The sequence below is a fragment of the Microcaecilia unicolor genome, chromosome 1 (assembly GCF_901765095.1).
Source record: "Microcaecilia unicolor chromosome 1, aMicUni1.1, whole genome shotgun sequence".
NCBI lineage: Eukaryota > Metazoa > Chordata > Amphibia > Gymnophiona > Siphonopidae > Microcaecilia > Microcaecilia unicolor.
The window spans coordinates 91,350,902-91,365,091 of NC_044031.1; the positions used below are offsets into that span (position 1 = coordinate 91,350,902).

General features: G+C 42.0%; 1 protein-coding gene across 1 annotated transcript in view; it reads right to left on the reverse strand.

The window, feature by feature from the left end:
• CCNY (cyclin Y) overlaps positions 1-14,190 on the reverse strand; it is a 598,774-nt gene that overhangs the window by 14,755 nt on the left and 569,829 nt on the right. Inside the window, exon 15 of the mRNA XM_030199560.1 lies at positions 8,218-8,380. Coding sequence (XP_030055420.1) covers positions 8,218-8,380 — 163 coding nt within the window. The remainder of the gene's footprint in view (positions 1-8,217; positions 8,381-14,190) is intronic.

A 14,190-nucleotide genomic window follows, 5' to 3' on the forward strand; every position in this document is an offset into this window, starting at 1 on the left:
CCTTTCCTAGTTGTCTGGAGTGAGCCTATAAGCTTTGGCCATCTAATATGAACTGTAATCTTAAAAAGGGCCTCTGGAAATAAGTGTAAAAACAAGCCATGCTGCCTATACGTGATGATATTCTGTGGCCCCTGGACTGATTAAAAATGATTTTTTATTTCAAATGTTTAGCTATTCCACAGTTAACAAGGATGGCCCTCTAAAGGACCTGACATCCTTGAACAATGCCTTTTTAATGTGAGGTCTCAAAAGAACCATCCCCAAACTTTGTGTTTCACTACATCTATTCTTTACTGGTAGGTCACTTTAATGACAGAGTGAGAACTCATGTGTGGGCTTTTTATAAAGTGTTCTGTTCTTCACAGTCTTCGCAGTGAAGTTAAATGAACTATAAATTGAGATGCAGGAATATGATTTAAGATCTCTCTAGCAAAAAAAATGCTCTTTAGAAAACAACCTGAATAGCACAAGGGCTACCAACATATACAGCATCAGAGTTACAGAAGTGCAGTGAAAGACGTTATACAGCATCTCCTACACCTGGTTACATAAAGTAAAACCAGGGCTTTTTTTGAGGGTGTACTGAGTACTGGCAACTTTTCCTGTGTCTGCTAAAATTGACCTATGGTCCCCAAGTTTTAATGAAAGATCTCAGGCTCTACACACCAATTCTGCCTTGTCGTAGATTCTGTGACTGGTTGCAGGGGGCCTGGCTATTGTGGTGTGGGTCTCTCAGTGACCACCCCATTCCTGAAGAGTGGCCTGGCATTTGAGTACGGCACCTTTTTCGCTAGAAAAAAAATGCACTGAGTAAAATCATCAAGATGGCGCTTCCCAGTGTTACAAATTCTTAACATCTATGATTTTGTTTAGTTTTATCTTTCGTGTCTGAGTGTAAAAGAGAAGAACATCATTGATCCTGGGTCAGAGGGCGACTACTCACCCCTAACAGCTTTGCTGGGCTGCTTCTCTCATCAATCAGTTATTTGTACATCTTGGAAAGAAGCGTTTTTTTTTTATGTTTCAACACTTTTATTGAAGGCAATAACAGAGTAACAAAACACAACTACTACTACACCATTGACATTCCACGTCACTCACTCATTGAAACTAATACAATGGGCACTCTTGGCCTTCAATTAACATTTTAATAAAGCCTCACCAACCCCCCATCCCCATCTCCTCTCCCCGCTGAATTCACTATTCGTCATCAAGAACCCAATGTCACTACTAACCCCCAAACCCCCCTCTCCCATCCTATTCCCCCTATCTCAGAGAATTCCACCCAGGGCCAGACCCTGATGGCACCTGGGATGGTCGCAAATGAAGCACTCCTTCTCCTCCCTCCCTACCCAATCTAACTGGCTTAAGACAAAAAAAAACATTTTCTTAGGATGAGGTATCACATTCACCCGTTACATGATGTTGACAATCAGGCTGCGCCCTCGGGGGCTCAAACTGGACAGGTAAGGATTCCATACCATCAGGAAGGCCTTCCTACGCCTGGGGAACCCCCTAGCACCCCCAGCTTCCCTTAGTCGCCAACAGATGTGAAAGAAATGTTTTTAAAATCCTCTTTAATATGCTATGCTGATTCAGTCTTAAAATATAATATTCATAAGCCATCTTTTTTCTCCCTTCCCTAGCCTCGGGGAATTATTTCAAAGAAATTGTTTACTAGACTGTTTTCTTATCAAGCTAATTCTCTATGGCCTGTTTTGTCACCTATTGAAAGCTGTATGCCTAGTTATGCCACCTTTAAGAAGAATTTAAAGACATTGTGGATTCATAAACATGTAATAAGGAAGCAATTATAGTGTAATGTATACTGTTACATGATTATTTACTGTTACATCCTAGATGTCTTATTAATCTAGTACCTTGGTTGTTACCCGCTATGAACTATTTTTTTTTGGTATGAGCGGGCTATAAATGAGCTAATTGTAAGATTAAAGGAACACTTTTCACTCCCGTTAAACTGGAAAAATAAAATGTGAATGATAAGAACATAAGAGTAGCCATACTGGGTCAGACCAATGGTCCATCTAGCCCAGTATCCTGTTTTCCAAACAGTGGCCAAGCCAGGTCACAAGTACGTGGCAGAAGCCCAAATCGTGGCAACACTCTATACTACAAATCTCAGGGCAAGCAGTTGCTTCCCATGTCTGTCTCAATAGCAGACTATGGGCTTTTCCTCCAGGAATTTATCCAAACCTTTTTAAAACCCAGATACACTAACCACTGTTACCACATCCTCTGGCAAAGAGTTCCAGAGCTTAACTATTCGTTGCGTGAAAAAAATATTTCCTCCTATTTGTTTTAAAAGTATTTCCATGTAACTTCCTCGAGTGTTCCCTAGTCTTTGTACTTTTGGAAGAAGTAAAAATTCGATTTACTTCTACTCATTCCATGCAAACAATCTTTATTCAGTGAGCACTGAAATTTCCTGCCTCATCAGCAAGGAAACCTGCCAGTGGATGTACTCCAACTTCTGGGGGGTCAAGAGAGTAACAAATGTGCAACAGTTTTACTTGTTCTCTGTTTCACTCTGTGCATATTTATCCCTCCTGTGCTATCTGTCGGCTTCTGTTCTGAAATGTTATAGCCACAGTTTTAGAGCAGCTGTTTTCTTAGATCAACATCTTGTATTTTACCTCCCCCCCCCCCCCCCCCCCCCACACATTGCTCTTCTTTCATGTCTTTTTCTGTGCTCATTTAAAAGCAGAAACCTGTCCACAACAGAAGAGTCAGCCAAACGCATGCCTTTAGTTGAAAAGCCTGCATCAACCTATCCGCTGTGAGGACTCAGAAAAGGAGTCCAGTTCCAGTCATTTTGAGACCGGGACGGGGAAGAGGTTTTCCTTTGAAATGTAATGATTCTTCTTCACTAATCCCTTCTAGACAAAAGGTTCGCCCTCTAGTGGTCAAAGCCCCAGTGAAAACACTAGTTACGGAGAGAAACTACCAGTCCCAGAAACCACTGGGGCATCAGCAGGACTCTCAGGAACTGGAGGGAGGGGTGAATGATTGGGAAATGAGTTCTGATCCAAGGAATGAGCAGCAGCTGGGGGAACCCAGGGTGGAGGAGGAGATGGAATGGGATATAGAGGAAGGAGGCGAAGAGAAAGAGGAGGAATGCATGGAGGTTGGAGGGTTTGCTCAAACTTCTTCAGGAAAGGTAAAGGCTCTGGTGGCGGGAGTATGGCCCAAGCTGTGTATACTTGGAGAGGAGAAAACAATCCAGTGGAAGAAGCTAACCCATAAACTATCTAAGGGTAGAAGATAGTGCTGATGAGGGGAGGCTACAATTGGGAGCAAGACAAAGATTTGCTGTTTGTGATATTCTGAGTTAAGATTGGACTGTGTTAATAAGCTGAATGTGGAAAAACTGAACTGACTCTTGCATTGTTGATGAGGAAACTGCTTGAAGATTAAGACTGTATTAAAAGGTGCAGAGAAAATAAAGACCTGTGGTTTTCAAGAACTATAAGACTGCTGAAGTTTTGTGTGTCCCGGTAGTGAGCTGATTCTGGGCGCAGGTCAGCTGGGGAGCGGTTAAACCAGGATAAGCAGTGCAGCGAGGTGGTAGTTTGGCGCCCATACCGGGGAAACAGTCAGCCAAGCTAAGCAGGATTAGCTCTGGCCACCACATGGAAGGGAGACACAGCTCACACTGCCCAAAGCATAGAAAAACTTGCTGTTTTTCTATTACACACTTCCGTTGCTCACAAAAGATCGCACAAAACCTTTCAGATAATTTGTCATTTCAGTGATTAGAGGGGATATTCAGCAGCACTGCCCAGGTAACAGTCACTGAATATCCCCTCTTGACCCACTCAGTGAGATTGGTCGCCGTATCTCAAAAAAGATATAGCGAAATTAGAAAAGGTTCAAAGAAGAGTGAACAAATTGATAAAGGGGATGGAACTCCTCTCATATGAGGAAAGGCTAAAGAAGTTAGGGCTCTTGAGCTTGGAAAGAGATGGCTGAGGGGGGATATGATTGAGGTCCATAACATCCTAAGTGGTGTAGAATGGGTAAAAGTAAATTGATTTTTCATTTCTTTCAAAAAGTACAAAGACCAGGGGACACTCAACGAAATTATGTGGAAATATTTTTAAAAGAAATAGGAGGAAATATATTTTCAATCCAAACAGTTAGGCTCTGGAACATTTTACTAGAGGATGTAGTAACAGCAGTTAGCATATCTTGAAAGGTTTGCACAAATTCCTGGAGGAAAAGTCCATTGTCTGCTACTCAGACAGACATGGGGATGCTTTCCCTGGGATTGGTAGCAGGGAATGTTACTACTATCTGGGTTTCTGCCAGGTACTTGTGACCTGGACTGGTTACTGTTGAAAGCAGGATACTGGGCTAGATGGCCAGTGGACTGCTATTCTTATGTTCTGCCTGCTTATCATTTTGAATATTGAGCTAAATATTAGGACATACTTCTTACTTAGCTACAGTGACCATTATTATTCTAAACAAATCAGGCTGCTGCTATTCTGCTGATCTAATTAATATGTCCAGGCGTCAAAGTGATGAATATACAACTAATATACAACTACTCCTACTTATCATTTCTATAGCGCTACTAGATGTACACATCGCAGTACACTTTGAAAATGAAGAGACAGTAACTGCTTGAAAGAGTTTACACTCTAAGTAGGATAAAAAGCACAAATAAGGGATAAGGAAATTACTAAGGTGGGAATGATAAAACATACATGGGTACTGTATAAGTGAATAGGGATTAGGAGTTAAAAGCAGCATCAAAGAGGTGGACTTTTAGCCTAGACTGGAAGATGGCCAGAGATGGAGCTTGATGTATTGGCTCAGGAAGTCTATTCCAGGCATATGGTGCAGCAAGATAAAAGGAACGGAGTCTGGAGTTGGCAGTGGAGGAGAAGGGTACAGATAAGAGAGATTTACCCAATGAACGGAGTTCCCAGGGAGGAGTGGAGAGGTAATGAGGAGCCGCAGAGTGAATGCGCTTGTAAATCAATAAGAGGAGTTTGAACTGTATGCGGAAACGGATAGGGAGTCAGTGAAGTGACGAGGAGAGGGCTAATATGAGCATAGCGACACTGGTGGAATATAAGTCGTGCAGCAGAATTTTGAACAGATTGAAAGGGAGAGAGATGACTTAATGGGAGACCTGTGAGAAGCAAGTTGCAATAGTCTAAGTGAGAGCTGATAAAAGTGTGGATAAGGGAAAAGAACTAGGACTTGATATACTGTCTTTCTGGGGGTTTTGCAACTACTTCCAAAGCGGTTTATATAGTAAATACAGGTACTTATTTGTACCTGGGGCAATGGAGGATTAAATGACTTGCCCAGTGTCACAAGGGCCTGCAGAGGGAATTAAACCCAGTTCCCCAGGATCAAAGTCCACTGCACTAACCAATACGCTACTCAGTGTACTCGGAAAGAAAAGGATGAATTTTGGTGAAATCATAGATAAAGAAATGACAGGTTTTAGAAGTCTGTTGAATATGTGCAGAGAGAGAGAGAGAGAGAGGAGTCAAAGATAAGCCCAAGGATACTAGCTGATGAGACAGGGAGGATGAGTGTTATCCACAGGGATTGAGAATGGTGGAAGAGGAGAGGAGAGGTGGGTTTAGGGGGCAAGATATGACTCTCAGTCTTGGTCATGTTTAATTTCAGATGACAGTGAGCAGTGCCGTAGCGAGGGTGGCTGACACCTGGGGCGGGTCGCCGCTGCGCACCCCCCCCCCCCCCCGGAGCACATTCTTTCTTACTTGCTTGCTTGCTTTAGAAGCGAGGGACGGGCGGGAGGGCCGATCCGCCCCCGAGTCCACGTCGCTGGGAGCTGCATCGGCTCCATTGGTTCCTTGCTCTCTCTGCCCCGGAACAGGAAGTAACCTGTTCCGGGGCAGAGGGAGCAAGGAACCAACGGAGACGACACCCCCCCCCCCCCCAGCGGCGTGCACCTGGGGCGGACCGCCCCCCCCGCCCCCCCTTCCTACGCCACTGGCAGTGAGACATCCAGGCAGCAATGTCAGACAGGCAGGCTGATACTTCAGCCTGGATTCCTGCTGAAATGTATGGAGAGGTAGATCTGGCAGTCATCAGCATAAAGGTGATACTAAAAACCATGGGATAAAATCAGAGCATCAAGAGAAGAAGTATAGATAGAGAAAAGAAGAGCTCTCATGACAGAGCCCTGAGGTACGCCAACTGAAAGTGGGATAGAAGTGGAGGAGAATTGGAATATACACTAAAAATGCGATGGGAGAGATAAGAAGAAAACCAGAAAAAACAGAACCCTGAAATCCAAGTGAGGACAGAGTATCATGGAGTAAGCGGTGATCAACAGTGTCAAAAGCAGCAGATAGTTCAAGAAGTATGAGGATAGAATAGAGTCCTTTGGATCTGGCCTGGAACAGGTCACTAAAGACTTTAGCAAGGGCTGTTTCAGTTGAATGAAGGTGGTAAAAGTCAGATTGAAGCAGATCAAAAATAGCTTGAAATGAAAGAAAGTCAAGACAATGGAGGTGAACAGCACATTCCAGTATCTTGGATAGGAAAGGGAGGAGGCAGATGGTAGTTGGAAGGATAGGTTGGGTACAATGAAGGTTTTTTGAGGAGTGGTGTAACTCAAATGAGTTTCCTGTATTAATGCCACTCACACTCCTCTGCGGTTCAGAGCAGAAAATATCTTCTTCCTTTTTATTGATCCTAACAAAAATGAGTAGCCTAGTTTCAATCTGATTACACACAAGTAAAGCTATACTTAAAGTAACCACTAACCACGTTAAACTGCTAATAAAAAAAGCTTTATTACACTTCTAAAGTGCTCCAATACAAAATACAAAACCCTTTATAAAACCCAACACCCTCTCCACTATTCAATCACAACACATTCACACACTATCACATAACACATAGCATAGGAATTTTAGTGCTCCAACATGTGGATATTAAACAACATAACCATAACCACCCGCTCAGCATAGAGTCTTATCCAAAAAGTTTGTAGAGAAAGCTCTACTGCTTATCGTTCACCAAATCTTCAACGCTTGAACTGGTGTTGTTCACATGTTGCTGCATACCGATGACTCTTACAGCACAGAGTTCAACTAGTACCCTGAGCTGTGCTCAAGTTAATGAAAACCCAATGGATAAAAACCAGTTTCTTCTTGCAGCACTGTGCTAGTAGAATTCCTCATGTTGCTCATACGCCCAACACAAACAGGCCTCACCAAATATAGAACAAAAGACTACAAATTAGAAATAGAAATACGCAGACAAAAATTGAACTGAAAACTCAAAAATGTCTGACTCCGTTTGCAGTGCAATACTAGAAATACAGAAACAGAAATGCATTTCTTCCTGTACTCAGAAAAATACAAAGACATCAGAGATGCATATTTTCCACAGTTGACAGTACAAATTACTAAACTCAAGATAAAATGGTTATTCCTGGGGCAGTCCAGACTTCGGCACCCTTGAAGACTCCGGTCCGGATGGCTTTCCTCCTTGAATTTTTGAAAATGTTGAACCTACAGTTATTGCCTGTACTTTGGGCCATATATAATGAGTCTTTGAAACTGGGAAAATTTCCTTATACCATGTGGGGAGCTATAGTTATCCCACTTTTAAAACCAGATCATGATCTGCACCTTACAAGTTCTTAAAGACCTATTTCTCTACTTAATGTAGATGTCAAATTGTATGCAAAAAGTTTAGCGACTTATTTGAAAGACATTTTACCATACCTGCCTATGAATAAGACCACCTGATAGCCATGGATAGGATGTTACAGTAATCTAATTGTGTAATCATTAAAACTTATGCTACTATCTTAATTACAAAATCTCCAATGCAGTCAACTACATCCCACATTCTCACCTTGAAGCTAACATGTGAAGGTGGGCTTTGTATAAGCAGTATCATCACATAAAGGGTTACAATGTTAGATGTTGAGCGTCCTGATGTGATTATCCTTTATTCTATTGCTTTACATGTGCTCTTTTGTTAAATCTTCTGCATGGCTTAGCAGGTGTCTTAAGCTATTATATATTTGGTTTAAACATCTCTGAGTTATCAGCTTAGCCTAGAATTGCAAAATCGGAGTGCTGTTTCTTCAGAGTAAGAGACATGTATGCTATGCTTTGGCATCTGAGGGGTCAAGCTCAGTGTTACATCTTTCTGGTCAGGATAACTGTTAACTGAAATATATCAGCTCACCTCAAGTTTATAGGCTCTTTCCCTGCTGAGAGGCTCCAATGGAAAGCTTAAGTTATTGGCTTCTGCCAGTGACCGTAGATCAAAGTAATACTTGGCATAAACACTGGAAGGAACATTGATGTTGAACTGCAGCAACTCGAGAAACTGGCGCTCCAGCTCATTCCTGTAAAACGAGGGAGGAATGGGAAGAGGAAATGTTAATGCATCACATCATTTATAATGTTAGTATCTACAATATAATACAATCTCATCTCTTATATTCTGCAAAATACCTATAACAATTCAATGTGGATTATATAAGAGGCTACAAGTTACTATGAATTACAATATTCAATGCTAACATAAAATTAGTACATAAACCTTAAAACCCAATTAAGACATTTCAGTGCTCCCCAGTAAAAACTTGTTAAACTGAATAGTTTCTTTCTAAACAACATTTAGAAGGACACTTTCAATAAGTCGCCTAAGTCCGAATTGGGGTGTTTTTCTCATTTGTTAGCCACACTGAACCTAATCTATTGGGATAATGTGGGATATAAATGAAATAAATAAATAAATTACATTAAAAAAAAAAAAAAACATCCATCTTAGAGCCATTTTCAAACAGGAAAAACGTCTGGACCACCATTTTGAAAATGGCTCAAAGACAGATATTTTTGTACAGAAGACATTTGAAAAGAAGAGCTATTTTCCAAATGGACACATTCAACTTATAAATATCAATAAAACAGGTAAAAGAACATCTGTCTGGCATCATTTTGAGAGAAATGGTCACATAGACGTCTTTGCAGATCAGAGGGGCAGCCTAGTGGTCAATACAGTGGACTTCACTCCTTTATTTTGTATTGTGAGCCCTCTAGGAACAGAATAAAATCTACTGCACCTAACTGTACACCACTATGATAGCCCTCAAGCCTTCACGTAGCGACAGTAGGTAATTTGTTGTATTTGGAGAGCTTACAAGTTCCAACACATATGTACTAAGTAGAGTGGGATTTCAACCTGGATCCCCTTGTTCATAGTCTACTGCACTGACCACTAGGCTACTCCTGGGAGCTACTTGCTGCTCTGTTGGATATGCCCATAATACCTGATGATATCATTGTGCCTGGTATCCTCTTTGTTTCACTTCTTAAGGTGTGGGAGGGGGATAGCATCAACTGAGGGATTGGAGTAAAAAAAGAAGACCATTTGTATTTAGACCTATTTAGATCACATTCAAATAAGAAAAAAAAAAGTTCTCTGATTGACCAGCTGACTACTGGAGGGATTAAGGCATGACCCCTCCACAATCCCTCCAGTAGTCAGCTGGTCAATCAGAGAACCTTTTTTTTTTTTATTTGAATGTGATTTAAATAGGCCTAAATACAAATGTCCTTCTTTTTTGACTTGGACATCTTCCAGTTCCATTACCGCTAAAAGTCGTCCTAATTTTGGGCCTGCCATCATCCTGCCCAAAACACGCTTTCACCATGTCTCCTTGCTATTTGGATGAACTCAGTTGAAAATGTCCAAATTCTGCCTTTTCAAAAATCACGCTTTAGACGTTTTTGGCAGATAGACTTTTTTTTGGCCATTTTTTTGGCTATCTGCTTTGAAAATGAGCTCCATAGTTTCCATTTTCTCTAATGTAAATGGGGATAGTGTTCCAAAACTTAGCTACCTGATAACAGAAAGCCAATTCAAATAATTATATCTTACTCCATTTGGTGTAAAAATCTGTTTTGCAGTTTTTAGTCTTATTAGGAGCTAAGTTTACCATATAAATCATATGTTATATCAAATCCATGACTCATGACCATTTATAAAGCAACTTGACCATACAAAACTTTAAAAATCAATGTACTAGTTTCAAAAAAATACAGGCCTCCAAAGAAAACCAATGCAACTTAAACAATAAAGGTAAGCCTCCATTAAACGCATACCCAAGTATTTAGTGCTGTGCTGTAACTGGACACTGGTGCTACATAGCCAGCTATAATGGAAGTGATCTGGGTACTGCTGATATTCTGTACCTTGGCTCCACCCCAGAACTGTCCCCACACTACCTAGATAATGCACATGAAAATATTTCCAGACTATGCTGGCACTATCTTAAAAATCAATGGCTAGTTCCGGTGAGCGGCTCCTTCCCAAATAAATCCCGCTGAATACCTGGCCTAGAGTTTAAAGTGCAGGCCTTGTGACTCCAGTTTGGGCCAAAGAAAGCCAGCCTCGCAGTATTCTGTGGTGATGTTTCCACAGGATGACCTTAAGAGACTGGGACCAAGTCAGGTTCATAGATAAAGAAGGAGGCTATCTGAACACATCCAACCTTGCTAAGTGACAACACTGCAGTCCTATTACATGTCTGTGAGTTATTCTAAACACACTAGTTTTAACCCTTTGGTCTAGGATGGGATGAAATCCCCCTGTTTTCTTGGGCATGAGGAAGTACCTGGAATAGAATCCCTTCCCTTCTTCCCCTGGTGGTATGGGCTCGACCGCCTTCGCCTGTAGAAGGGTGGAGATTTCCTCTAAAAGTACCCTTTTCTGGTGCGAGATGAGTGACAATGATCTCGGTGGGTAATTTGGTGATCTTTGATGCCAGTGCAGGGCGTAACTAAGATGGACTAGTTGAAGAACCCACTGGTCGGAGTTACAAGGGGCCACCTGTGATGATAAAAATTCAGCCTTCTCCCTACTGGAAGTCTGGGATGGTTACTTTGAGGGTGGCTGTGCTCTCTTGGAGCCAGTCAAAAGCTTGTCCCTTGCTTCGACTGGGGCACCAACTGGGGCTTCTGAGGACGGGGTTGTCAACGCTAAGAGCACTGGGCCTGAGGCTGCTGGGCAGAGCAGGAAGGTGGTGGAACCCTATGTCTTTGAGAGTAGTAGGTTTGCTGTCTAGGCCCTCTCAAAAACCTCTGTGAGGAAGAGGATGCTGCTGGAGCGTGTTGAGACAGAGTTTGAATGGTGTCCATATGCTTCTTTATAAGGTCAGCAACCTCTTCTACCTTATCTCCAAACAAGTCACCTCGGCAAGGCACGTCCACCAACCTCTCCTGCACCTCTGGTTTCAGGTCAGAGACACGTAGCCATGAGAGTCTGCACATCCCCACACCCACAGCAAAAAGTCTGAATGCTATGTCAAAACAGTTGTAGGTGCCCCGGCCAGATATTTTCTGCACTCCAGCTGCTTACTGGCCAACTGGCCAGACTTAGTTTATTGCGGACTAAAGATTGCAAGTAGATCTGCAGGGCTCTCTTTAAAAGATATTGGATGTGTGTTAACTTGGGTGGAAAAAAATTTACAGGAGAATTTGTTGTTATCTAAGTTCTCAGTGGAAGCTCCTTCTAAATTGGTAGAACATGATAACCGTATACTACCTCTTGAACAGTCGTTAGTAAAAACTGACTCTCAAGTTAAAATGGCACAAGCGGTTTTGACGACAATGACTAAGGATAATTTTACAATACATTTACAGATGGAAACCACTGAAAACTCTCAGAATGCCTATAATTTGAGATTGCTTAATTTTCCAGACACACACTATTAGCACTGGAACTTTTAAGACGTATTTGTATGATGTTTTGTAGTTACCAAATTGTGATTCAGTATAGATAGTTAATATATATTATTTGCCTAGAGTTTCCAAAGAGATAAAGAAAAAAGGTACATTAGTTGTGATTAATTCCCCACACAGTCTGAACTTAAATTTTTGGAGTCTTCACAAGATATCATACACAGACAAGTGACTTTGTTAGTAGTTTTACAGTCTGAGGAATTTAAGTTACAAATTCTTAAAGCTTATTTTCCTAAAAAGAATTCATTTTTTTGTGGTCAAGCGATTCAGTTGTTCCCTGATGTCTCCAGGCCTACTTATCTTCTAAGAAAGGATTTCCTGCAGCTGAAACTGAAAGTTTTGGCCATAGGAGCTTCTTTTTTCCTAAAATTTCCCTGTAAGTGCCTGGTAGACTTCGAGAACAACCATTATATTTTCTTTGAGCCTGTTTAACTGGAAACATTTTTGCTTAACAAACCGATTGTTAGAGATCAAGGTTAAAGCTGGAGTATAGATCTGTTATATAGGGTTCCAGTTTATTTGAATTATCCTGCAAGGTAATTAGATGTTGATTTATGGAATTTCATTTTCTTTTTTGTTATTTTTCTTTCTCCTTCATGTAATTCTGAATGTTTCTCTTGATGTGGACTTGAAGAATTTGATGTGTATTTTCTCTTTAGTTGTTAATTGCTTTTCTTATCCTGATTATTGAGTGTAATACAAAGTTAAATTTCAATAAAAAACTAATTTACAAAATGAAGATTGCAGGTAGGGGCTCGTGTAGAGCTGGTAGGACCGGATGCAGCCAATGAGCATCGAGGACTGAAATTGTTTCCGCCCAAACGAGTCTAATGTCCTGGCCTGCCTACCTGAGGGTGCTGAGGAATGAGTCCTGGAACTCTTAGCTCGTTTGAGAGCGGATTTGACCACCAGAGAACGGTGTGGCAGTTGAGCCCTCTCAAATCTGGGAGCCTTTTAGATAAGGTACTGCAAATTCACAGTTTGAATTATTATAAATTTTTAGATTTGGTATAATTGTTATTATTATGTGTTATTATCATTTGTATGGTTGGTTTGCTGTGCTTTCCTATTGATTACTGGATTTCCTAGATGTTATGTTTTTTTGTGTTTTTAATGTTTCTTTTTAACATGTAAACTGTTCTGTTTTGCCAAAACAATAAGTAACGGTATAGTAAATAAATAAACAATTCTTAGGTGCAATCTATACTGAGAGGGGAGATTCCCATTTCTTCATCAGTGCATACTTAAGGATAGGGTGCAATGGTATAGTGACAACTTCCTTAGGAGCAGCCTCGTAGTGAAAGGTCAATCAACATCTCCACCTTGGGCTCTTCCTCTGTTTTCAACTTAAATAGGATGGCGGAAACCATCTCCCTGATAAAACCAGTGAAAGAGAGACCCTCACTTGAATTGAAGAGGGATCAGAAGGTATTCCATAAGACTCCACTTCTAAGAAGTAATCCCATGAGCAGGCACATGCAGACTCTTTGCCATACTCAGGTTGTACTGAATGAGTCTGTGCCTGCCTCGACTCAATGGATCCATGTTTATATTCCGAAGCACATCAAGGTACAACCCTGTTCTCTAACTCCACGGAAGTTTCCTCCCCTGAGAGCAGTAATGTATGTGTCGAGGTCGACATTAACACCCTGCAAGGTGCTGGTGTAGAGGTTCTTTGCACCAGCTTCGAACGAGTCTCAGAATCTGGCCTGGATCTGCAGTTAGTGCAAGCACCCTCAATGCCTGAGCAGTTTGCAACTGCAGCATCTGCTCTAGCTCCTCTCTGAGCATGGTTCGGAGCCACTCATCATAGAAAGGCATCGGCTGAGGCAGAGCAGCCGGAAGAGAGGCAGCCTGAGAAGGTGTTGGTGTTCGACCAGTAGTGGGGATCTGGCTGCTGGGAGACTTGCGTACTGGCACCTCTCCCAAGGAAGAGAAACGCTCCTCCCGGTGCAGGTGCTTCTTGGGTATTGGCAATACCGATCCACTGGCACTCCCGGCACCGTGCGTTGAGGAGGACTGAAGCTTATGCTTCTTGGGCTTCCCTTAATGAATAGCATCATGGTCCTTCGATACCAACGAGTATGATGTCGAACCCGTATGTGCCTTCGGTGTCGGGTCCAATGCTGACTGGTCCCAGGACCTGCTCTCAGCGCTCAATGTCGAGGAAGGTGGAGACCTCCTCCATGCTGGTGCACTTCCAATGGAAGCTGAAGTCTTGGCAGCCATCAAGGTCGATGCTTCTGGTGCCATTGTCGATATATTGGCTTTCAAGGAGCCCAAAAGCTTCTCCTGTTGAACCTCCCACACTCTGTGTCCTCAGCTACACTTGCAAACAGAGAGAACAAGAGATAGGCTTATGGTCAGGTCCAAGGCACCCAATGCACCAGTTGTGTGGGTCTGTTACTGA